The sequence below is a fragment of the Tachypleus tridentatus genome, chromosome 13 (assembly GCF_004210375.1).
Source record: "Tachypleus tridentatus isolate NWPU-2018 chromosome 13, ASM421037v1, whole genome shotgun sequence".
In the NCBI taxonomy this organism is placed as follows: Eukaryota; Metazoa; Arthropoda; class Merostomata; order Xiphosura; family Limulidae; genus Tachypleus; species Tachypleus tridentatus.
The window spans coordinates 51,408,567-51,436,352 of NC_134837.1; the positions used below are offsets into that span (position 1 = coordinate 51,408,567).

The window sequence follows — 27,786 nt, forward strand, 5'->3', positions numbered from 1 at the left end:
GGGTAAACTGAAATAGAGCATGCGTTTGTATCTTCTGCCTTGTCGAACCACGTACAGAAATTGGGAGGCTTTGTAGGAAACTGTTCTCGTTTGATAAAGTTAAAACAGCATATTATCAGTTAAAATGTCAGGAAAAATAATAGACCAAATATTAATACTTGAACCACAGTCAGAGTTACACTTTAAAGGTAAGTAAAAAGAATTAGTCGTAAATTATTAGTATTAGTAATTTAGAATACTGCCCTTGTTAAATAATAAATAGCAATATTAACATGTTCATAATGATTTAATAGTAATACACCATAGAGCATCAAGTTGGTTCAGTAATTGCTTATTTACCGGTGTCTAACGTATGATAGGCCTAAAAGTTACTATTACTGACGTTATCAATTAATATTACTAATAATAGTACTAGTAATAGTAGTATTAATAGTACTAATATAACTTTCAAAGTTTAATACGTTTTGCTACTGCTTAATAGTACCAGTAGTAATGCTATAAAAATGTTTTATAAACACTTTCTCCATATTGATGAGGTAGCCCTCACTTTTAGACCATGGCTTTGAATGTCACAATCAGTTATCACAACTTAATATATTTAGTTCAATTTCAACATGTTGTACTAGTGTTAATCACTATTACTTAATAATAGTTTTGGTATAATAGGTTTATTCTACTTACTTAGCAAGTTTATGATAGTTAACTTCAAGTTAATGTAGTTGCTGAATGGTTATAAAGAAATTCATGAAAAAAAAGATAAAACTTAATGGTTACAGTTGTGCTTGTATCTCTAGAATCGTAGTTTCAAATATGTAGTATGTGTGTCCATGGGGGATATGTAAGAACATTAAAAGTAATGCACCACTGTTCTGCATTTGACTGCTTTCCTCATTGTCCGATACTGTTATATGCTGCTTTTCAATGGTGTCTAGTACTAATGGTAGGAAAGTACAGAAAATTCATATGTATTGTAATTGCTACAGTTATGATGTGAAAAAGAAAAGAAATTAGAAGCCAGTAAAGATCTGGGTTGTCTTGTATATAAAAATATTATCAATAATTTAAAATGTCACAGAAATTGTATCATATGGGCAATAAAGGACTATTTGGTACCTCAAGGCTGCCTCTGCACACTCACCTTTGAGCATAAGTATAAATTTAAACTATCTGTAGTTTTCATAAATTCAGTTCTGTTTTTAAACTCTTGTAAGATGTTGGTGACAACTCATACCATAAGTCAGTCAGCCTATTACAAAAAGTATAGAGAGTATCCAGTCTTGTCTGGATAACCTTATAATATTCAATTACAACACCTCTTACCATTTTCTCGAGAGAAAATAGGAACCTGTCTAAATAAGATAACCTCCCATCCACAAAACTGCCCTTGTAACTATTTCAGTTGAAAGTCCATATTCATAGCTTAACATCTTAATCAGTATACATAATGAGAGAGTATATCGCACCATCTGTGACTGTCATTAGAAGTAGTCAGATGCTTAGTGTTAATGTATTACTTGAAACTGCTAGACTCTATTGAACAATAAAACATTCTCTATTTATTAAGATATTTAATATGGCTGACAAATGTTACATATTATGAAAGGATATTTCTACATTTCATGTTTTAGTTGGTGTTTGTTTTTGCCTATGAGGTGTACATTTATGCTAAAATATTTTAAAGTAAGATCTTATGATATAACCCATAGACTAGGTGAAGTTTAAAATCAGCTGAATGTATTTGTTGTATACTAAATATTTCAAGTTAAATATTTATGATGGAATTCAAAAGCATTATTTTTGTGATCTGTCTCGTATTACTTCAATAATCAAATATGATAATTGCCTGTTTCTTCTTATATTGCATGAAAAAGATATCAAAGTTTATGAATGAAAAACTAGTAAAATTAGAAACATCTAAATACAATATTTAGAAGCAAAGTGTAAAGTAATATAATGCATTTTGATTAATATCTAATGAAAATTAATTTTTTTACATTTTAATAATTCATTATTCTTTAATACAATCATGCATAAAAGTATAGATTATTTCATCAAATCACATGATCTAAAATTATTTCACACAGTTTTGAAAAATGGAAAGGTACAAACAGGGTTTTATTCAGTTGAGCATGCACATAAATGTTCAGATAGCCATAATCTAAAGGTTAAAATTTAAAACTTACAAAATGGAAGACATATTCTGAAAGGTACAGAAGTATGAAACTAATTGTACTGTGACACTGGTCTCAGACCACATTTATACTAATCTGATACTCCAGAGCCACTGAATTTTAATGCTTTGTCAACAATAATTTAATTTGATATAGTGTTTTTGATTGCAATAATACATTTTTTATTAGAACATTAATAGTTTAAGTTATGAAAAACTTTGTAAAGACATTTTACTGTTTTGAGGACAAAGAACAAACTTCTTACCATGGTGCTGCTCCATTTCTAAGCATGTGTGGCTCACTTTACCATAACAGTGTTGTTAACCATAGGTGATAAGCCTTCAGATGTACCAAAATATTTTGAAGCTACTTGAGTAGTGTTATATTTCAATTTAAATTTTGTGCTGAGAACTTTGCAACAAAAAATATTTTAAAAATATGATTGTTGTTGAAAATATATTTTGATTTAATGTGCAAGTTAAGTGTAAAATTTATCTCTTCTATTCCAGTCAATGGATTAGTCATGAGTTTCAACCACAAACTTGATTTATTTTTTGTGGTACTGAGCATGTATTCGTATTGTTTCTTTTTAAATAAGTATACGGTAACCTTTAAGATGCAATAAAAATGACAACTTGGTGGCTTATAGTATTGATAAATATTTTAAACATATTTCAAAACATGTTTTTACTTGGAATTGGGATAATTAAAACAATGCAAGAAACATTTGGGTGAATCTGTGCACCATGCAAATGATGTCACTGTCCAAGACCAAATTTGTATCAGATTAAAGCTAAGTTATTAGTTGACTACATCCTTCTAAACCAAAATGGTGCAGATAGCCTAGTTGCTTTGTGCCATAAAATGCCAAACCAATCAACTAACCAGACCAAAATAAACTTTGTTAGTAACTTTGCTTTTGTAGCAGTTTGTATTGTAGAATGTTGGCTCAGTTATCAAAAACATGCACTAGTGTGTCCGTAGGTTACAGTAATGAGAACTTACACTTTGTGTCAACAATCAACATTTATTTAAAATTTGGGTTTTAAGGATTGTTTAATCATATTAAAATATGTTAAAATGTGATGAATGGTTCCTGAGTTCTTATAAATTGACACTATTCTTATAAGCATGGTTACTCCTAGTGGGATATTGTTTCAAAGTGAACAGAAAAAAGGGATTTATCACATGAAGTTGGATGGTTCTGTATCAGCATTCAGTTTAAGTAGTTGATGGGCAAGAGTGTACAGATCACATTGTTTATTAACTTGCATTCAAACTTTTATTGAACTATTGTTTTATGAATGTCAAGTTTTGTATTAAACCAGAGATTATAATTCAGATCTTAATATTATATATTATTCAGTTTTTTTATTTAAAAGTAAATATTAAAAATAAAACTGTTTTTGTGTATCATGTGCTACATTGAATGTAGCACTGGTTCAAATTATGTTTGTAATGTCAAATTATGAAGGCTGTATTTTTGTATGAATTAGAAACTCAAATTACTGATGTTAACAAGCTACAATATAAAATATTTTAACTTTTCCATTTGCTTAAGATCTCTCATGGTGAACCAAACAGTGTCCCCACTTTTTTTACCATTTTTGGAACTTGCTCTTTATACATACTTACATAACCAACTAACATCTCAATGTCTTTCTTGTGGCTTTCTCAGCCATTTTTGTGTAAGAGTGTGACATTTTGTTTTTTCAAAACAAGATTTCTTGGAGGTAGGTTGTCTTTAGTCTGCTTAAAATTTCATACATTTTTTAGACCCAAATACAGCTTAGTTACTAAACTTGATAAATTATAATAGACTTCTGTGGTATTGATACAGTGATTTATGGTTGTTGTCTTTTTGTAATTCAAGTGTGTGTGTGTGTATAAAACAAACTATTATTTTACTTCACATCTTCACATGGAAAATTTCATAAGGCTTAGCAAGCTATGGGAAGCAGCAACCATGTACAAAGGTCATAATAAGAGATAATTATATATGTAAAAACGGCTCATTAATAGTCAATCTATATACGTATATAATGTAGTGATTGAAATGTTACTTTATTTTACAAAATACTAGACCTCTAATACAGCCAAGACGGGTCATTTTATAAAGACTGAATATGGTAACTTAAGTGTACATGTGCAGCGTCATGTACTTGAAACTACTGTAATATTAACAAAGCATAACTGGAAGGCCAATATAATAAAAAAGATAAATACATAGTGTTGCAATGTATGAGTTATTGTGACTAAATATTTGTTTTATAATCTGTAGGTATTCAAGAATGAAAAAGCATAATTTGTATTTCCTAATTTTTTATGGTGGTTACAATGTTGGTCAAATTGTCAGACAACCTATACTTAGGGTAGAGAAAATAACAGACAAAATGTAAAATTTTACTGAAAGCAAACATTTTGTGTATGCAGGAGATTGTAGAGATTACACAAATATTTGAGATCTTTTAGGATGAATAGTTTTTAATCGTGATACACAAATCACTTACACTCAGACTAATAACAAAACATACTTGATATTTTCACAAACAAACCTTTGGTAAAAATACCTCATTATAAAATGATTTTATGTATACTGTATATTTTGGAAAGATACACATATAACATTAAAAGTTATGGTATAAATACTTAACATGTGAAAATATGTATATAAACATGCATGTCATACATTAGGCACCTCCTTTATCATTCTATTCAAAGCATATATGTTATGCATAGCTACTTGTATTACTGATTCATAAATTATTCCATTGTTTTTGAGAATGATGAACAGAAATATTGACTAAATGTTTTGTTATAATAAATGTCTTAACATATTCATTTTATTACTTTAGGTATTTAAAGTCCAAAAAGTATTTATTGTAAATTTTGACACTTAAAATCTATAACAAATCAGTTTAATCAAAATATTTCATGTGTGCTGTTGATATAAAACAAAAATTTTGTCTTGTAGTGTGTTTTTATATTAATTATTTTCCACATTGTAATCTCAGCATTGAAGCTCCTGACTATATTCTGTGGTAGAGCTTGTTATTGGAATTTGCAAAATGTTAAAAATTTTATGATCAAAGCATCAGATTTCTACACCTTTTTAAAGCACAAGTAGGCATTTTCTGTTCATGCAATACAAAGGATTTTCAAAAAACAAAGCTGATTAGTTCATTGAAACTAAAGTTTGAAACTTTCTACCCTAATACTTTTAAATATACAAATTATTACTTAAAAAATTTTATTTGGATATATTGAATCTGAATTGTGAATTTTGACAGTTTTTTTAAATGTGAAGTATCAATAAAATGTTTATAAAAAGTTTCTTAAATGCAACAAAAAATTTGTTGAGTGAATTCAAAAGTAATCAGTTACTAACATTACTAGGAAGTAGATAAAATTTATTGTATGAAATGATTAACAAGCATTTATTTCATGTGTAGTCTGTAAATATGTACAAGTAATGTTAGATACTGTTGCTAATTATGACATAAAAATCCTGTATTTTTTATTATCACAAGTTTATTGAATTCGTACGTTATATGTACCTGAAGCTTCATTACATATGTAGCATAATTTTCTTTGGCTCAAATAACAGTATGATGTAGGTAGAAATGATGCTGCATTTGAGTAAAGAACAAATTCGAAGATAGTTTGTTCAATTTAAGGAACACGTAAATACTTGTCAGTGATGTAGACAGAAATATTGCATTTAAGTAAAGAACAAATTGAAATGTAGTTTGTTCAATTTAATTAACATAACACTTATCACATTATAAATATTAATGTTGAACTATTCATGATTCTATTACAGGACCTTTTACAGATGTAACAACCTCACACCTAAAACTTTTCAATCCTTCAGAACGGAGGGTTTGCTTCAAGGTGAAGACCACTGCTCCAAAACGTTATTGTGTACGCCCAAATAGTGGCCTCATAGAACCAAAACAAACTGTGCATGTGGCTGGTAAGTGTGATGAGCAATGAGAAATTTCTAATATTTTTGACAAAAGATATTACTGTTTATATGTGTATTTATGTAAGAATGAAATACTTGTTCATCTGTTTGATTCAGACCAATAAATTTTAAATTAATTTTTTTCCCCATTCATAATTAGGATGTATTGTTTTTATTTGTATATTTAATTTGAATTATGAATTAGAGATGGCCCTTTCACAAATATTGCTCATGGTAAACAAAGGAAAGTAGAGTATTTAACATAAAACTTTTGGGTAGGTGGTTTAAGGAATTTAATAAATTAAAAGTTTGAGCTTTTGCAAGTAATTATTAATACAAGAATGTTTAATGTTTTATTTTTTCAGTTATGCTTCAACCTTTTGATTATGATCCTAATGAAAAACATAAACACAAGTTTATGGTACAAACAATGTTTGCTCCTGAGGATGAAGTAAATCTTGAAACTTTGGTAAGTTTGATTGGTCATCTATTTTTAATTTTATCAAAGAGCCTTTATTTTGTTTCTTTATATTAAACTATAGTTATTGTTTTAAAAGTTTTATATTAATTTAGACCATTTAGCTTCTTTAATATGGAAGTAAGTTATTTCAAGAGTTGGAAATCATTTCAATGAACATGGATGTGCAAATGTTAATGGAATATTTTGTGAATTTCTATAAATGCTTTCTGTATGTGTATAAGGCCAGCCATCCTTATTAATGAGGATTTGAAGCCTCATGGTACACCAATATCATGCTAAGCCATTTCTGGACAGATGTTTATTTCTTTGTTCAGACTGTGTCTGTATTCAGTACTGTGCAAAAGTGTTGGGACAACTTTCTGCTTTCAGCTAATCCTTCCATGCCATTACAGAATGTCAAAACATTGTTAACCAGATGCAGTATGATATAGTAGCCTGATTAGTGTGTTTGTATAAAAGTTAGTTTTTCATGTATAAACATGTATTTTTTTCCCCAACTGTTTAATGTTTGTGTGTAAAAGCAAAATGTTCCTGATATCCATCACAACCAGACATGTTATCCAAGCCTTACTACTATCAACAACACACTGCTTGGATGACTTTAAAGACTGATCAATTATTATGCCAAGAACCCTTTCTTTGATAATATTTTAAAGATTATTCCCATCCAAATTATATATAAATTCAAAATACAATAACCCACAAGCTTATCTTGTATTTATTATAATTAAAACCCATCTTCCATTTATTTGCCCAACTTACTAAATGACCTAAATCCTTTTGTTATGCAGCAGCATCCTCCACACAGCTAACACCCAAGACCTGAATATCATCTGCAAGTTTAATGACTGTTCCTTCATGTATGTTATTGATGTAAATCAAAAAGAGCAAAGGTCTTGAGACTGAAGCCCTGAACTCCATTTGCAACAACCCTTAGCTTTCTTCCATCCACCCTCTCTGGTTGTATAGCAGTTGAAAACGTTTACTTCTATCTCCAAATGTTGTCAAGAAACTGAAAGTTGCTAAAAAGTACAAAACTGAACTGTTGATGGTTGGAAAAGTGTTGTGTATAATGCATACAGTTTTATTGTATTGTTGAATTACAACAATATCTTCGATTGTCTTTATAATATTTTCTCTGTTTGACTCAAGTTATGTTCTTGTGACAACTTTTTGAATATTTGAATATCTCTGGTTCAGAGTGTTCAGTGTTCTTTGTGTTTGACAGTTTTATACTTCTGCAGAAGGTTCCTGTGTTTGAGTCTAAGTTTGAAATATTTGGTTCAAGGTGTGGGTGGTATGTTCAATAGAAGAAAAGTGAAAGATACGTACCACAATGAATAGCACCTACCACAAAGCATGGGAGAGACAGTGTGATGATTTGGGGGATGTTTTTCTGCTGAGGCAACAGGAGATATTTGCAAAATGAATGGAATAATGGATAAGTACAAGTACCATTATATACTAATCTGTCATGGCATACCAAATGGTTTGCATATTATTGGCAAAGAATTCTACAACGTTGAAAATAAGGACCCCAAATATTCATCTAATCTATGCAGAAATTACTTACCTAAGAAAGAAGCTGTTGGAGTCTTTTAACTGATGCAGTGACCTCTACAGATCCCTGATGTAAACCCAATCAAATGGATCTGGGATTTGATAGGTCAAAAACTTGACAAATCAAGAGTTACTTCCAATTTTATGTGACTGTATTAGATATATGTGGAGTAAAATCCTTGAGAACACTTTAAATATGCTGCAACAATGCTTGAAAGACTCTGCAATTATTAAAGCAAATGGGGGACACCAAGTATTAACTGTTTGCTGAACTCGAGCACTTCCAGAGTTTGTTGTACTAAAGTTGAAAGTTAATAAAATTTTGATGATACACCTTTGATTTACCTTCCATTATGCTTTGAAAGTATCCTGTAGTCTAATTTTTTACTTTGTTCTAACACTTTTGCACATTACGGTATTTAAAATAAATATGACTAAATATTAATATATACATATATGATCCACAATAACTAAATTAATGGTATTTCTATTTAGTGGAAGGAAGCCAGCCCAGAAAGTTTAATGGACTCCAAACTAAGATGTGTTTTTCATGACTCCAGTGAGAACACAACATCAGTAAGTCAATAATTCTTCCAGGTCTTATGTTATTTTGTGAATAACTTTTTTTTTTACACATTAAAATGTTTATGAAATGCATTTTGTGTGATGACATGTTAAAGTTGTTTGATATTCCTAAACTCAAGGCCAATGAGAAGTAATACATATTATTTATATTTATCTTTTTCTTTTCTGTTTTCATTTCAATCAACAGTCAGACTCACCATTTCATATTATGTGTGATGGTGCTGTTTCGTCTTTTGCTTTTGGTGTTCTTACATTTGTAGAAAAGAGTTCCAAATGCTACTACTTCATCATTCAGCTTGTTAGGTTTACCAATGTTACAATTATAGTTGTAGAAGTCTGCTTTTATTGTATATATTCCATTGTCTTCCTCTTGGTGTTTTCTATCTGTTTGAGTCTTTTCAGTTGGATTTTCTTCAGTGTTATGTCCTCCCCAGAAGGTGTTATATTTTTTTTTCTACTGTTGTGTTCTGCTCAGTGTTCTGTTTGATTTTCATTAGTTGTATTTTTTTTTTATAGTATAGTGCTCTCTCTTTTTACTTGACTTTCTTTATTTTCATTTTCCTCAGTGTTCCCTCTGTTTGATTTTTTTAGTTACATTCTTTGTGTTTCCTTTTCTTTCATTGATTATTTTTAGTTGTGTTTTTAGTGTTTTTACTTTACATTTTACTCTCTTTTAACAACCTGCATGTCACAGTGGTTTAATGAAGTAGATTCAAAATTGAATTAAACTACTTTTTTCATGATATGCTAATAAATGTATCATAAAACATAGCTAGTAATCCATATTTTAATAGTATATAAGACTTAAGTTCTTATAAAAAGGTAATATTTTAAAAAATCTAGAATTTCCCCAAGTGTGAGAAGTGTGATACTTGCTTTCTAGTCATCCCTTCTTCTGCACTTAATTTTATTGCACAATTAAAATTTAGAATTTTTCAAACAAAGAAAATAAGTTTTGACATGAAAATCACTTTAAACTTGGACTTCTATATGAAAATACTATATAAATTCAGAGATACATCTTTAGTAAAACTATTCATAAAAAAATTGGATATATAAAAAAATTGTAATGTTTACTAAATGTATGCAAAATTTTATGAAGATACCCAAAATGTATAAAGTTATATTATAGAAACTTGTACAAGCACAAAAGTGGTTACAAAATCAGTCGACATGACTGACTTTGTCGTAAGAGAGTTCATTGCATTCACTTCACAATACACTGTTTCTGTTTGACCCTCTTCGATTGTCTTTATAATATTTTCTCTGTTTGACTCAAGTTATGTTCTTGTGACAACTTTTTGAATATTTGAATCTCTCTGGTTCAGAGTCTTCAGTGTTCTTTGTGTTTGACAGTTTTATACTTCTGCAGAAGGTTCCTGTGTTTTTGTATTTTAACATAATTTTAAACCATTGTAGTATTTCTTTTTTGTTTGTAAAAAGTTGGACATCATTGCTGCTTGTTCAAGTAGTTGTAAAATTTTCTTTTATTTAAATGAAGTTTACTTTGATTACATGTCTAGATTTTTCAGTAATTTCTTATATTTTGAAACAGCTTAGCATTGAATAGAATGATTCTAATCAAATTACTGAACATTTATGAAGTTCAGTCAAAACAGAATCAGTTAATTAAAATTATTGTTTTGAAAATTATGCTATTACACACTTGACAACATACAAATGTGAAGATATTTTCATTTATAGTAGGTGTTTTACATGAAAGTTACTGTGGTTGCCTCCATTTTTATCCAACTTTAAAGAGTGCTTGTAATGTTTCTTATCCTTCCAGAATAACCTAGATACTATTACTGCTGGAAAGACTGATGAAACCATACCTGTTAGTAAAATAACCCCTGACCCATCACCAAAACCTTCTCCAAAGGTAAGATGATTTACCTGATAACATTACTTGAAAATATTTGAATATTTTTTTTTTAGTAAAGATATAAATTTAGGTGGAAAACTATGCCATACAGTATTATGTATTTTATTAATCCCTTTACTATGGGTCATGGGTAAAATACCATTTTGTGGTAATTGAATTGCATTAAAAATTGTATTGAACTATTATGAATTTATCCAAGTAACTTTGGAATCATATTGTAGATTATAATTCAAACTTTAATGTGTATGAGTTTTTTAAAATTAAAAGTAAATATTAAAAGAACCCACCTGAGTATAGGTTTTAGTAAGTCACGGGGTATGTTGACCACAGCATTGTGTAAGATTATGTTTGTGATGTCAAAATATAGTCTATATTTTTGTACAAATTAGAAACTGAGATTAACAGTATTGACCCTTACATACACTTATTTCAATATATGATGTGAATAATCAATTGACAGCTTAGAATGTCTCCCTAGTGATTTTCTCAGCCATTTTAATATGTGAAAAGGCTCCCAAATTCTTTTGAGCCAAGATTTCAAGAAAGTAGATTGTCTTTAGTCTGCTCAAAGTTTAATACTTTTTTAGATCTAAATACTACTTGGTTACTAAGTTTAATCAATTATAATGGAATTGTATGTTATCATTAGTTATTTATGATATTTTGGTTATTCAACTGTGTGTGTGTGTGTGTATGTATGTATGTAAAAATTTTATCTGATATCCTCCACGTGCAAAATTTTAAAAGGCTAAGCAACCTGTGTCCAGCAGCAACAAAGGTCATAGATCATAGGTAGGAGAGATAATTGTTTTAGTTCTTTATTTATCATTCTATACTTTAAGAAAAAATAAGTTATGAAACTTATTTTTAAATTGTTATAATCTATATGCATTATACATGTATATAGATTATAACAATTTAAAATGTTACTATATCCAATACTATATAAAAGACCTTTGGTCTTTTACAAAGGGACCTTGTCTTGGCTGTGTTTTAGTGGACTATTATCTTGTAATATACAGTACCATGAGTGCATGTACATTGTGTTAATAAAAGTTGTGTAATATCAGTCAGACATGACCAGATGGTTAATATAATATAAGAATAATAAATATATAACATTATGAGACTGAAGTTACTTAAATATTTGTATTTTCATGTTATGACATATAGTCCTGCTAGCATGAAAAAAAAACATTTATTTCCTTATGTTTTATGATGGCTTTGAGGTCAGTCAATTAATTGACAGGCCCAGTATAGTTGAGGTTTGAAAAATAACAAAAAACTTGTTATTTATAACAAACATGAAATGTATTCAGATTTTAGAGACTAGACAAATAATACGAGATTTTTGGGACAATTAATAGTTTTTTAGTCATAACACAAAACCTTTTCACTTGGACTAGTAACCAACCAGACTGACTATATCATCATAAACAAATCTTTGGTAAAAATATTTCATTAAGAAATCTGATTGTTTTGTATATATATATATATATATATAAAAAAAAATAAACAACAAAAAAAAACTTATCTTTACTGAAAGTCTACTGAATTTTGTGAAGATGCCCATACTACATCAAAAGATACATCATGTAAATATTTTAACATATACAAATGTGTGTACAAACTCATTTATATATTGTACTGAGTCGTTGCAAAAGAGTTGAGTTAGTTTTGATGCTTGTTCTCTTATTGATTAGTTTTGTGGGAAAAAAACATTAATAGGAATACTTCAGTCAAATAGACTAAATATCTCTTATTATTCTGGATAAATAACCTAAAGTATTTTAAAACTAAAGTTTTTGTCATAAAGATGTTATAACAGGAGACTTTACCCAGTTAAATACATATGGAAGTATACTGTAATTAAGTTTTGTTTTAATAAAATGAACAAGGGTATATATGAAAACTAATTTGTTACTTTTGTTTTATCCAGACTAGTAACATCCAATTAGATGAAGAGCTTACAAAATACCAAGAAGAGTACAGAAGACTGAAGGAAGATATAATTAATTTGCATCAAGAAAACAGTAAACTCAAAGTAGGCAAATTTTAAAGTTGCTTTTTAAACACAAATCTACTTTAATAGTATCAGAAATATGTTACAAATCTATATGAACTTTGGAATTCTGTAGCAAATGCACCAAACTTAAAACAGGTAAGAAATTGTGTCAAAAACTTGTTTCAACTTTACAACAACTCAGAAATTCTGCAATATAATGTTTTTCAAATCTACATGAAGATGAGAATTTTGTAACTAATGTTTCTCACTATAATAATTACAATAATTTAAGAATATTGTATCAAAATGTGTTTTCAAATCAGCAATAACTTTAACATTCCTACAAAAAGTGGGGCCTAATAGGCCCCAGAGCAACTTGAAAGGTTATTAATATTAGGCTAATAATTTTGTATTTAAATGAAATTGCCATTTAAATCCATTAATGAATTGATTAACGAGATTCCCACTGTCCCTATCTACTATCTAGTGAAACCACAGCCAGGGGAACGGGCTTGGAGAAATCAGGACTAGAAACGTCTTTTCGTAGGAGTGTTAAAATAGGGTTTTAACTTTTAATTTAATCAACAGAGATATTTTAACTGTTGTCTAAATTAAATAATATATTTATACTGTTATTGTAAGTGATTTCACTAACAAAAGTCATGTTTGATATCCAAGTTCCATTGTAAATTATTTAACAGTTTTTATTATAAAATAATTATTTGTCAATTTTTTTGACTAGGTTTGGTTTTGAATACTTTTTATTATATCTGTGTTTTTGCAACTTAAAACACAAAGTTAACAAAGGGAGGGATTAAATATCTCCATGTTAGCATTTTTGGTTGGTTCATAATGGTTATAACATAAATTTAAAGGACAACAAGGGTCTTTTGGTTCATCTGAGCTGTCCTGTTCATTAAATTTAACTAAACCCTAGAAAAAACCCTCAAAGCCTGCCTTTATCGTTCAAATATTTATCAAGTTTTTCCTTAAGCACCTTTAAATTAACTGCATCCAATGCATCTGAAGATGACCCACTTTAGAGGTCAACCATCCTGTAATGAAAAAAAATAAAGCTGTCTTAACTGAAGATGACTTTTTTCTGCCAAAAGTTTTACTTGTGTAACCTAGTCTTAGCATTCTCACTATTAAATATGAAAACAAGATGATGCATCAACATTCTCACTATTAAATATGAAAACCAGATGATGCATCAACATTCTCACTTCTCTTAACAATCTTAAACACTTTTCAATCAGATATTTCCTAATTATTTTTTAAATAGTAAAGAAGTTTAGATATCTTAATATATCCTCAAATGATAACATTTTCATCCTAGTAGCTGTTCCCTGAACTTTTACAACAGTTCAATGTCTTAAGTAAGGAGCCAAAGGCTAAACATAATACTCCAAATGTGGCCTAACCAGTGACTTCTACAATGGAAATATGACTTTTCTAGACCTGAATTTAGTATTTCTGCAGATACAACCTATAATCCTGTTTGCATTATTACTAGCAATAGCATACTGCTTAGATGGCTTAACCCTATCTCATTGGGTCTTTCTATGGCCAAAGGGCATGTAATCATGTTTGTAGACTTGCATTCAAAATTTTATTGAACTACTATTTTACAAACATATGTCAACAAGATTGGTATCAAATTGTAGATTATAATACAGCTTTTTGTATTATATATTAGTTAATTTCTTATTTTAAAAGTAAATATTAAAAATCATAAATATTCATTTTTGTCTGTCACATGACATGTTGATTGCAGCTTTAGTTTAAATTAGATACTTGAGTTGTCCAAATATAAAGTTTAACATCTTATGAATTAGAAACTCAAATTACTTGTATTGACAAGCTACTAGATAAGAATATCCTGTATTTTCTCTTTTCTAAAATATTTTGTTTAGTGAATCAAAGGATTCACTAAGGAGGCCCTGCTCATTTCTTCTGTTTTTGTAAATGCATACATACACCTGTTTTGCCCAGTGATGTGGATTCAGTCAAGAGCTTAAAATGTAACTAGCATGGTTTTCTCAGCCTCTGAAGAAAACCTTTTCATGATAGAATTGAAGTGGTATGGTAGGAGATTATGGAGATGGAAATCATATTTTTTAGATAAAAATACAGCTTGGTTACTAACTGATATAGTAAAATTTTAAGGTATTAATACAGTAATTTCTGTTTTGTTTTGTTTTTTGTTATTCCAAAATGCATATATACAACAACAACAACAAAAAAAGGCCAACAAACAATTGTTTTACATCCTTTCCCTCGGTGTGGATTCCTGTACGTGGTGAGGGGACCTCCCAGGGAAGGTTCTGTTCTTTCAGTTTACCTCCTCTGCACTCACGTGTTTGCCATGCGTGGTGGCCCGTGAATAGGAGGAGAGGATCCTGGTGGTTGAGGGGTACAACCCTAACACACCACTTTGGCCTTGAATTCCTGCAGATGGACAGCTTTTGGGTGGCTCCCCTTGGGTCAATCGGCTGGTCCACTTGGGCGAGAGTCAACCAAGTACCAGTGTTGGAAGTTCTCAACGGGTGTTGTGAACATTGTGTCTGATGCTGGTGTTTGGGTATGGTACTCACAAAACCCTGGCATTGCTGCACTGTCCTTGCATGACATTGTAGTGAGTCCCCTCGTAGGGCTCCATGGTGGGTGGGGTCAGTGGTACCGAAATTTTCCTTTTTTCCCATGTATCCTCCAAAAAATTTAAATAAAATAGTGAAAAAACAGTCAATAGGTAAACGACCACGTCTTGAAGACTCTGAGCAGTAATCTTCAACATCTATGACACACGTACCTCATTTTCTTATGTTACATTCTCTTTCAGAAAAACCTTTGGGCAAATGTCCCCCTTTTTTATTCAGAAGGGACTAGAGGGCCTCCAAAGGCTGGCTCTCCAAAGTCAGTAAAGAAGCTTTGATCTGGAGACATATTGGTTGAAACATCCACATCCCAACACAGTGAACTTCTCTTGAATTCAAAGGCAATTGGGGATGTACCTGTTGAGGTTACCCCTCATGCTACTTTGAATTCATCACGAGGAGTTATTGTTGAGAGGGATTTGAAGAATGTCCCCGAGTCAGAGATTTTTGCTGGTCTCTCCACTCAAGGAGGTCCTGCAGTTACACTGCCGACAGATATCCTCGTTTTGACATTTACATCACCACGTGTGCACTTGCCACCATCAAGGCAGGTTATCTAAATTGCAGGGTATGGCCGTACATTCCAAACCCTCTCCGATGTTTCCAATGTCAGAGGTTTGGCCACTCAAAGACGTCCTGTCGTGGTTCCCTGACGTGCTCGTTGTGGTGGCAAGGCTCTATGAGTGTGACATGGACCCACATTGTGTCAACTGCAATAGTTCTCACTCTTCCTACTTTCGTTCTTGCCCAAAATGGGTGGAGGAACAAGAGGTGCAGCGTTTGAAAACGACTCATAACATAAGTTATCCTGAGGCTTGGAAATTGCTGTCTGCCACTCCATCTCGGACAAATGCTGCTGCACTTCGTTCCACAACTACAGTGGGAGTGCAGACAGATCTCTCTGTGCCTCCAAGAGAATCATTTTTAAAACGAATGAAAAGCCTTTTGACCTCCATGGTTAAAAAGGTTGATGAATCGACTTCCACACCCATCTCCGTTCCTCCCATACATTCCAACAAACCTCAAGATCTGCATTCTTTGGTTTCATATACAGGTATTTCTTCTGATACATCTTTTTCTCACACCCCAAGATGCAAAACAATCATTCGTTCGCATCCTCAGTCACTGGAATCCCCTTCCAACAACAAAGACCTGCCCAATCGACCCAGAGCAGGATCCATGGAGGTCGATAGACCTCCTCCAAATAAGGACAGTAAGGAAAAAAGACGTGGTTGTAAACAGAATTGTTCTCCAGCCACTTCACCTACCAATCATTAAAAATGGCCACCTTGATACAATGGAACTGTCGAGGTTTACATTCTAATCTGGATGATATCAAAACACTGATTGCTTCCTACCATCCCTACAAGAAACTTTTCTAAAACCTTCTGATACAGTCACCATTCGGCAGTTTTCTCTGTACAGAAATGACAGGCTGTGTGATGGACAAGTATATGGTGGGGTGGCTTATTGGTTGATCAGCATGTGGCCACCCTGTCTTTGTCACTCAACACACCCTTGGAGGCCGTAGCCATCCGTGTTTCCTTGGGTCATACCATCACTGTTTGTTCTCTCTACCTGTCTCCTGGAGAGACATATGATCAATCAGACCTTGATGCTCTCGTTGAACAGTTGCTGTTTCTTTTTCTTGTCCTGGGGGACTTTAATGGACATCATCCCCTCTAGGGAAGTGCTGTTATTGATAGGAGAGGTTGCTGTGTAGAGTGTATGCTCTTTAATCATAATCTTTCTCTTTTCAATACTGGTTCTTCCACTTATTTTCATGCACCTAGTCAGTCCTTTACCGCTATTGATCTCTCGTGCTCCCCTTCATTATTCTCCCATTTTTCATTGAGGGTTGTCAATAATCCACTGGGTAGTGATCATTTTCCTTTTACTTTTGAGAGAGACTAGCCATGTGCCTGGTGGAAGCTGGATCAGGCAGACTAGTCCACTTTCACTGCTCTCGCAGAACTTGATCCTGCCATTGTGAATCAGCCATCAATAGACGACTGTGTGTCAGCGGTAACTGACTGCATTATACAAGCAGCTGCTCAGTGTATTCTTAAAACCCTTACACGTTTTCCATGATATCCTTGTCCATGGTGGAATCCTGCTTACCACTTGGCTCAAAATTGGGCCTGGGATACCGTAGATATCCCACACTTTCGAACCGCATCGCTTTCCAATGGGCCCGTGCACGTGCTAGGTGGGTAAGAAGTCAAAGCCAGAAGGAATCGTGGATTAAGTTTACAACTAGCATATCTTCTACCACCAGTTCCAAGGTCATATGGGACAGGGTTTGAAAGGTCAGTGGGCACTACAATTCTGTTCCCCTCTCCATCTTATTCTCTGATGGCCAAGAGGTAGCTGTTGTCAAGAGCATTGCCAATACTCTAGGTGAAAGCTTTTGCCAGTTATCTAGCACTTTTGCTTGTTCCTCCACCTTCTTGGCCATCAAGACTCGGGCAGAACGTTCACCTCTTTCCTTTCAAACTGACACTCTCTTTGGCTATAATTGTCCCTTTACACTGGTGAAACTGAAAATGGCCCTTCATCGGTCTGGCAGTACATCTGTTAGACCTGATGATGTATATCATGACATGCTATGCTATCTCTCTACTGCTTCTCTTGATATTCTTCTAATTGTTTTTAACTGGATCTGGCAGGAGAATGTTTTACCTAATGCCTGGTGCCAGGCTATTATCTTACCTTTCTCTAAGCCTGGGAAAGATCCTAAGCTTCCTTCAAACTACCATCCAATTGCTTTGACAAACTGTCTCTGTAAGACCTTAGAGAGGATGGTTAATGCTTGTCTTGTTTGGTTCCTCGAATCAAACAACCTCCTCACGCTCGCCCAGTATGGATTCTGATGACAGCACTCCACCACGGACCACATAATTTGACTTGAAACATCAATCAGAGAAGCCTTTCTCAAATGCGAACATCTTGTATTAATATTCTTTGACATTGAGAAGGCTTATGACACAACATGGAGGTATGGCATTTTGTGAGACCTCCATGTATATGGGTTACATGGCCATTTACCCATGTTTATTAAAAATTTTTAATGGACAGAAGATTCCAAGTTTGTGTGGGTTTGACACTTTCCCGTTCTTTTGTACGCAAACTTGGGGTCCCTCAGGGCTGTGTTTTGAGTGTCACACTTTTCAGTATAAAGATAAATGCCATCACTGAACAACTCCCTCTCACTGTTGCTAATGGACTCTATGTTGACAACTTTCACATCTCATGTCAGTCGTCGAACATGAGATATATTGAGCGGCAACTACAAACTGCCCTTAATTGTGTACTGAAGTGGACTACGGCGAACGGCTTTAATTTCTCTCTTTCTAAAACCGTTTGCATGCACTTTTGCTGCCAACGGGGTATTCACCCTAATCGTGAACTTCGTATCGGTGAAGTTTTGCTGCCAGTGGTCCCTGAGATCAAGTTCTTGGGGCTTATCTTTGACCATAAGCTGACCTTTATACCACACTTAAAGCAGCTACGGGCCAAATGCACAAGAGCACTGAACATCCTCCGTGTCCTCTCTACTGCCAGGTGGGGAGCGGATCAATGTTCTGTGTTAAAGATATATCATGCTCTTATTCGATCAAAACTTGACTATAGATCAATGGTCTATGGCTCTGCCAGACCCTCGGCCTTAAAGATGCTGGACCCCATTCATCATCAAGGACTTCAACTCTGCACTGGGGCGTTCCGCACCTCCTCAGTTCAAAGCTTATACGTAGAGTCTCATGAACCTTTGCACCTTCGCTGTTTGCAACTGTCTTTACTATATTCTTTGAAACTTCATTCCATACCAAAACATCCCACCTGAGGATGTGTTTTCCTTCCTCAGTGGGCCATACTTTTTCAAAACAGACTATCTACCATTGCTCCTTTTGGCTTTTGCATCCAGGTGCAATTGGATGAATTGGGTCTGTCCTTGGATAACATTGCAAAATCCACTGGTCAGCCCATCCCACCCTGTCTTATTACAGCCCCCAAATGTGACCTTTCTTTCAGTCATCTCAAAAAGGCAGATACTCCTGATTGGAAGTACTGTCTTTTATTTACTGAACATCTTTCGAACAATCATTCCATTCCAATTTATACGGATGGTTCCAAATCAGGTAATTCTGTGGGCTCTGCCATGGTTTGTTGTGGTTCGGTGGTTGTACGCAGAATCCCCTCTACAGCTTCTGTGTTTACTGCTGAACTGTATGCCATATCTTTTGCCCTGGATCATATTGAAGCTGAGCAGTACTCAAACTGCACTATTTATACTGACTCGCTTAGTTCTCTACTGGCCCTGGAATCGCTACACGTTTGCTCATACCCTGTTCTCGCTGATATTCAAAGCCGGCTGGCCCATTTCTCATTGACATCTACTTCTATCCAGTTTATCTAGATACCAGGCCATGTTGATATTCGTGGGAATGAGCTTGCAGACACGGCAGCTAAATCTGCTCTGGCACTATCACCACTGTCCCTATTCCATATATGGACTATGGTCCTGTATTCAAGGCTCGGCTCTGTTCCAGCTGGCAGTCCACTTGGAGTGAGCAACGCGACAACAAGCTTTTTCAAATAAAATTCTATATTGGGCTTTGACTGTCTAGCTTCTGTAAAGTTTGGAAGGAGGAAGTTGTTCTAACTAGACTACTCATTGGTCACAGTTTTTTAACTCATCGTTTTCTTTTAAATGGAACTGTTGCACCAGTGTGTAGTTTGTGAAACATTCAAATCACTGTAAGCCACATTTTACTTTCTTGCCATCGTTACGACTCTCAACGACAGTACTATTTTAAACATGTTCTGTCCCAGGGTTTGTCTGTAACATTGGACAGTGTTAGTGGTATTGGTGATGGTGACACTGTTGTCCACCTTGATAAAGTTTTTTGTTTTTTAATGGCCATTAATCTTTTTAATCTCATTTAAGTGTTGGATATTTATTCATTACACCTTTTTAATTGTGTTTTCTTTTTCAGAGTCTCAATCTCTCTAGTTCAATTTGAAATTGGAAAATGGCCAGAATATTAATAACTTGACACCAGGTCTGGAAAGGTCAACTTCAGGTGACTAATGCTGCTGTTTGAACTATCTGTTTGAACTACCTGTTAGTCGTCCTGGCGAGTTGTTATTACAATTTTGCTGCATATCTTTTAACACTTTTATTACTTTACCTTTTGGTGCTAGCCATAATGACACATAACCCGGAACCAGGACTGGAAAGACCAACTTCAGGTGACTGACGGTGGTTCTTGTACTTACCTGTTAGTCTTCCTGGCGGGTTATGATCATTACCATTCTGCTACAGGAAGTCCTTTACAACTTTGTAGACTGGATGTCAACATTGGTTTTATGCCATTTTCTGTTTTTAATTGCTGTTTTATTTTTACCTTTGTTTCCTTTTATGAATTTTACTACATTTACTTTATTTTTACCTTTTTACTGGACATTTGGCTAATTATTATTATGATTTTGCTATATGTCATTTAAAACTTTTATTATTTTACATTTTGATAATGACTGTTATGATAACCTGAACCAGGACTGGAAAGGCCAACTTCAGGTGACTGACGGTGGTTCTTGTACTTACCTGTTAGTCTTCCTGGCGGGTTATGATCATTGCCATTTTGCTAGAGAAAGTCCTTTACAACTTCTCTTACTCTGCTTTCTCTCATAACATTGTAGACTAGGTGTCAACATTGGTTTTATGCTTTTTCTGTTTTTCAATGATGTTTTGTTTTACCTTCATTTCCTTTTATGTATTTTACTACATTTAATTTATTTGTACCTCTTTACCAGACGTTTGGCTCAGATAACCTAGCTGGTTTGTGCCATAAAACACTAAATCAATCAATCAATCAATTTACATCCTTCACATGAAGAATTTGACAAGGTTGAGCAAATTATGGAAAGCAGCAAACCAAGTACAAAGTTCATAAGTAGAAGTGATCATTGAGAAGCAAATTGTGAAATAATAATGTTATCAGCAAAGTTAAATAATATATTGACCATTCTTTTATCCACATCATTGATTTAAGTCAAAAAGACATATGTTTGTAACATAGAGCTTTGAGATGCTTCACTTGTAACATTAATCAAGTTTGACTGAACTCCATGTATAGCAATACTTTGCTTTTCTCCATTTAACCAGTTTTCAGTCCAGTGAGCTAACCTATTTCTCACACCTACATAGAACTTTTTAACAAGCTTTTTATATGGCACCATGTAACATACTTTTTGAAACATTAAATCCACATCCATAAGACCTCATCTATATAAGCAAAAAAATGTCTAGTTAGGCAAGATTCTTCCCTACCAAAAGATTAATAGGTCTACGATTACTGGGACAATTTTCATTTCTCTTGAAAAGAGAAGGAACATTGACCAATTTTCAGTCTTCTGGTACCTGCTCATTATTCAAGGATTTAGAAAAAATAATAGCAAGTGGCTCACACATCCCATTCCTAATCTCCTTCAAAACCTTTGGATAAATATCATCTGATACAGGAGCTTTATCATTCTTTTAATTTCCCAATTTCTTCTTAACAAGCTCAGAATTAATTTGATCATCATGTTCAATCTTCTTTCCATCTAGGAAGGAAAAAGTAGAATTTTGTAATTTAACCATCCCATAATCATCAGATATTAGCTTTACAGATTGTTCCTCAAAGGCCCTATTCCCATTCTAACATTCTGCTTACCCTTAATGTATTTAAAGAAATCTTTACTATTTGCTCTTAAATTTTCTATCATTATTTTTATGCACTTTTTAAAGATTTTTGTTTTACTTTGCATCTTGTAAGTATGATACCTACAAAAATTGATCACTTTTTGGAAGTGTATGTACCAACCATTTTAAGCACAAGATATTTACACACACTGGTAACAATGTTTTCTGATCAGAGATTTAGGATTTCCAAGATGGAGATATCCCTTATATTTAATGGTATCAGAGCACCAAGATCATCCTGAAAGAGACCTGCAACAAATTGTACCTCAACTAAATTAAGCAAAGTGTGATGTTTTAACAAATGAAAGTCTGTGAACACAAGGGTCAATTGCAAAAGCTGTCCACATGCCCCAGGTGGCAGTATACAACTTTAATCAAGAAATAACTCTGTTTTGCAAAGTGATACAAGTCATTGTACACATGCTGCTTTCAAAACATGTTCATTCAACCTTCAGATAGCTCTAGCTCCTAGGGAATGATTTGGATGCTCATACCATTCCATGCAAAGATGTTGGTCAAGTCACCTAATAGTCCTACAGATATGTGGTTATTAATGACTTAAGATATCGAAACATGTAGAGTGTATGAGACTATAGTTTTGTGGTGTTTTACCTTTATACAGTAAAATTAAGTAAGACAATTTTTTTTTAGCTTTTTGAGACTGGGGACAGACTTGTTTTTAAATATTGTGTGCTATTAAATGTTAGCATCATTTTTTAATACATCTGTGTAGCTGACTAATTTGCTGTATTCATATTTATTTCTAGTCACTGTCTTTTTTTTTCCTTTTTTTTTGTTACTCATAGTTACGAGATTCTTTGTGATGTTCTCCTGTTGTGTAACAATAACAAAAGGGAAGGCATGAAATATTAGCATATCAAAGAAAGGAATATCTCTAATATTGAAACTTATCAGCAAAGTGAAGGAAGGTGTAGTTGTGGAAAGGACAAAACAACAACAAAGGGCTACTTCATAACCAACTATCAATCACACAATCAGACAGTGAGGAAATTTAAACAGCCTGTCATCAGTAGTACTCTAAGAATACGTAGATCCTTTACAGATAAAAGAACTTTCTCTGGAAGTGTAAATAAGATAGTTTATATTCAATTAGGCCTATGAAATTTGGTCCAAATTCATTAGATTTTGACAAAACGTATGGTGAAATAGAACTGAAACAACTGCAAGCATTACAATGGATGCTTAGCACATTACAAATGGAAATACATAATTACATTGAATTAAGCACATGTCAAGAAAAGTCGTGGCAACGTATTACCATCCTGCCAGTGATATAACATTCGCAAGTTGTTAAAGAGCATGTGACAAAAAATTTTCCAAGGGATTTGCAAGTATTAGATGATAGAACTGTAAAGATAAGTTACAGTGAAACTTAAGAAAAGTTCTGAGAGCAACTTGGTATATTATCAAGATAATTAGGTAATAATGCTGTACCATAAAGTGATATAATATTTGTATGGACTGGGTGCAAGTGAATTACAGCTTCATGTGCCACTATCTCTACAAAATGATGTACCATTTGTAAACATTTTCCATGAATCTTAAATTACTCAAATGAGTTCTCAAACATCATTGTCTGTGAATGGTTTAAAAGCATTGAAAAACATGTAAAGAGAGTTTAATGGCATGACGTATAATGTAAGTCTTGTGTAATGGATATTTCCTTGCACAGTAATTGCCTGTAATTAGGGCCATTACATAGAACATCAGTGGTGGAAGAATGGACTGAAGAGCTAAAAAACTCATCCTTTTATTATGACCACAGGATCCCTCTGTAGTATGTTTCACAATCAGAAGTTTATAAAAAATTTGTGTTTGTGATTTCTCAATTGTTATGGTGCTAGTGTATATCACATTTAGAATTCCTAGAAGTTTTCTCATGCAGAAGTAATTGTGCTAGTGTTTTTCAGATCCAAGGTTTACTAAAGTGTTTTCTCCTGTTATTACTAGAGTGGACAAAATCTTCATTTTAATACTTTGGTTTTGGAAAATATTCAAATTAAACTTTTTTATAATTAAAAGGGTGTGTGTGTGTGTATAAATATATCATACATACGAGGGCTGTTCAAAAAATATGTGGACTGTTTGAATTGCGCGGCTCCAGTTGGTTTCAGGGGAATCCACTTGGTGTCGCTAGGTTTGCACAGATCAGCTGATTATGACGCCATTTCCCAATTGCAGATATCTTCATTTGTGTATTAGCTACGTGGTTTTAAGTGAAGTGTGATTTTTTTCGTTTGGCAGATTTCAGAATGAATGACCTGAAGGAGCAACGACTTGCTGTGAAATTTTGTGTTAAACTTGGAAAATCTGCGACTGAAACTTTTGCAATGCTTAACACGGCTTACGGTGATGTTGCTATGAAGCGTACGGCATGTTTCAAGTGGCATGAACGTTTTAAGGATGGTCGACAGTCCATTGAAGACGATGAGTGTCCTGGACGTCCTTCCACGTCAACTGACGACCCACACGTCGACAAAATCAACACCCTGGTGTGGGCAAATCGACGTCTGACTGTCAGGGAGCTTGCTGAAGAGTGTGGGATATCAGTTGGATCTTGTTATGAGATTTTGACCGAAAAGTTGAAGATGCACCACGTTGCTGCAAAATTCAGCCCTCAGAACTCGAGTTTTTGGCCAAACACTCGATCACTGTTCTTCCCCACTCCCCCCTACTTGCCTGACCTTGCTCCTTGCGATTTTTTCTTGTTCCCCAAACTCAAAAGACCCTTGAAAGGAAGAAGGTTTGAGACGATTCCCGAGATTAAGGCAAATGCGACGGAGCTGGAGGACATTACAAAAGAAGCGTACCAGGACTGTTTCAACAAGTGGAAACACCGTTGGGATAAGTGTGTGCATTGGGGAGGAGAGTACTTTGAAGCAGTCCCAGACCTGTAACTTCTAAATAAAGTACATTTTGTTTTATGACGTCAGTCCACGTATTTTTTGAACAGACCTCGTACACATATATCCTAAATTTTTGACAGACTTAAGTACTGAACCACACTTAAGCTAAGCAAAATATTAGTAGTTTTAACTTGTAATAATCCAATACAAATGTTTTACTACATTAGGTGAAATTTGTTCTTGCTGTAAATTGGTTACAAGTGATATGTTTCACTGTTTGGTTATACAAGATAAAGTTATCAGGTTTATTTGGGAGTTGTTAATGTCCTAATATGGTATAATTCTGGTTTAAGAATAATCAGAGTTTTGATGTGGCAAATTTGAGGTTAAAGGGATACTTGTTGCTTATATTTAATACTCTTCAAACTGAACTTAAGTTTATATTTGTTCTTAAACTTTATACAGAAGTAGAAAAATGGGCTGATTTTGAACTTGGACATCAGCATTAGTTTGTATTGAGTTCTATTTCATCATCTAGGAGGAAAGCCTAAGACAAAGAGTATCAAGTTCATCTGTTGCAGGAGAAATCCGTTCATCACTCAGGACAAGTCCATCCCCAGACAAAAAAACATCACCTTGTGTGAGCCAGCCAAGACTCTTTCAAGAACCTCAACATCAGAACTACATGATACATATTGGTATCATCATTGGTGGCTATATTTTGGGTTTTATCTTTGGTAAATTCATATTGTAGATTATGAAACCAAACAGATGTATCCCTTTTTTTTTTTCAGCTTGTCTCATTTATTTAATGTTTATCTACGACCAAACTTGTAATTATTTTGGGCCAGTTTCTTTTAAGAAACAGTAAAAATGGAGCTCAACACATTTTTGAATTATTAATTGATCTTGCCAGTTTACATGAGACAGACTTTAAGGGTAAAGAATCCTGATTAAAAAAATGACTTGGCTATCAAAATCAAAATAGCTTTTTGAATTTCACGAAAGTTATAAATTTGAGTGGATTGTAATATTCAGTACAATGATTTTTGCTTATTATTAGAACACTGTCATAGATACTGCTTCTTTATTCCATTCATACTTTAAAGTTGATGATGTCACTTTCTGATATGATTAATTTCTGAAAACCCAATGCCATTCCAAATGGTTAGATATTATTTTAACCAATCCAGAATAATTAGTTTCATCACTTCTAGTCCTTGAAAATTTTACCATTTTTCTTGGTCAGACTATTTAGTTTATGATTTTAGACAAAATTAGGAAGGTATCTATTTCAAATGATAAAAGAAATAACTAAAACTACAATTCTTACTTAATTAGTTTAATATGATAATATATTATAGGACTTTTGTTTTTATTATTATTACAAGCTAAATGTTATATTTTCTTTCATCATAGCTTACTTTTTGGTTCTTTAACCTTTTGGCTATTAAAATTAGTATGAGCATGAATAAATGTTGCTAAGTTCATTGGATAATGTTTAGTCATTTTCTCAACTGAATTGTTTATACAAGTAATGTTGACTAACTGAGGTGCATTGTGTAAGTATCATCACTTTGATTGTTGAAGTGTAAGGTGTGGGGAAGCTTTCAGTGACCAGTTTTTGGTATTGATGTAAACGGTGATTGTCGTGTGTAAAGGTTTATCTTTGTAAAGGATTCCACCATAGAGATGCATTTCTTTCTAACCTCAAGACTGTCGAAAAATATTAGCACTATAAACAGAAAACTGTATGTTATTAACTAATATAAGTGGCCTCATAGTAATAATTGACTTAGTCATTTCTTGCTAGTTACAGTATGTGATTAGGTGGTTTCTTGCAAGTTATTTGTGGTAACATTTTAGAGGAATACATGCTGTTAAAATTAAAATTGTGGAATTGTTTTTATCATAATTAAGTATTAGATAATCTTATAGTGTGGTTCAATTAAAGTGGTGAAAATAAGACTACTTCCTCGTCTACTAAACAGTTTCGTATATTTAACTGCTGTGTATTCTAATCATTTATCACTTGACTATAGATTAATATTAATTAAATGTGGCATCAAAATAACCAGGTGGGGCAAAATTACAATAAGAATAATCATAATACAGAACTCTCATAACATTTTGCCAATCAGAAGATTACTTCAAAGCCAATTAAAAATAATATTTAAAAAATATCCCATGATACTTTTGTTCTGGGATCACAAAATGTTTTCATACATCTTGTACCTGAATCAGTTCCAGGTAGTCAGGATTAGTTTCCTTCTGTCAACCGTAAGCACAGTAAACATTTTGTCATGGATAAGAACATTATTTTAGCTTACAGTATGTTGCTTGTGATAAAAAAACATCTATAGCTGGAGAATTTTAGTGACTTTAGGACTCTGTATAAAATAACTCCAATTTAAGTTAAACCATGTGGTACATGTAATAATTTTTAAATTAATCATTGCTGACAATATTTTATTTCCAAGATTAGCATAGCAGGTTGTATTTGTTACATTTGAGTGGCAAATGTATGCGTGTGTGTGTGTGTAAATATATATTTCCTTAGTTTACCATCAACTTTAGCAATTTAAAAACAAAAAAAAAAAACTTCCAGCTTCTAGATATATAATTTCTTTCAAAACTTAGCATAATGCTAATTATATTTTCAGCACCAAATAAGTTACTAATCATATAAAGATTGTAATTAGAAAACAAAAAATGGCTACAGTTGTTATATAGGCCTAACTGAAGTAGTTTATAATGATGTAGAAATGAGTGTGCACAATAGTGATATACACTAATGTTAGTGTTTTTTACTTTATATTTCATTTAGGAATTATAGATTAAACTTGTGCCATCCAAGGAC

At 33.0% G+C, this 27,786-nt stretch overlaps 1 protein-coding gene across 2 annotated transcripts; it reads left to right on the top strand.

Annotated features, from left to right (window-relative positions):
* Positions 1-26,402, top strand: LOC143239545 (vesicle-associated membrane protein-associated protein A-like). Of its 2 annotated transcripts, none has more exons than XM_076480720.1 (7): positions 1-188; positions 5,995-6,147; positions 6,504-6,607; positions 8,675-8,755; positions 10,554-10,646; positions 12,589-12,693; positions 22,866-23,032. In XM_076480720.1, the coding sequence occupies exons 1-7, from the start codon at positions 125-127 to the stop codon at positions 22,881-22,883; spliced, it is 618 nt and encodes a 205-aa protein (XP_076336835.1). In that variant the 5' UTR covers positions 1-124; the 3' UTR covers positions 22,884-23,032. The 2 variants fall into 2 exon arrangements, with proteins under 2 accessions (XP_076336835.1, XP_076336834.1); XM_076480719.1 differs by lacking the exon at positions 22,866-23,032 and adding an exon at positions 25,465-26,402 and having other exon boundaries at positions 4-188.
* Positions 26,403-27,786: the final 1,384 nt, after the last annotated feature.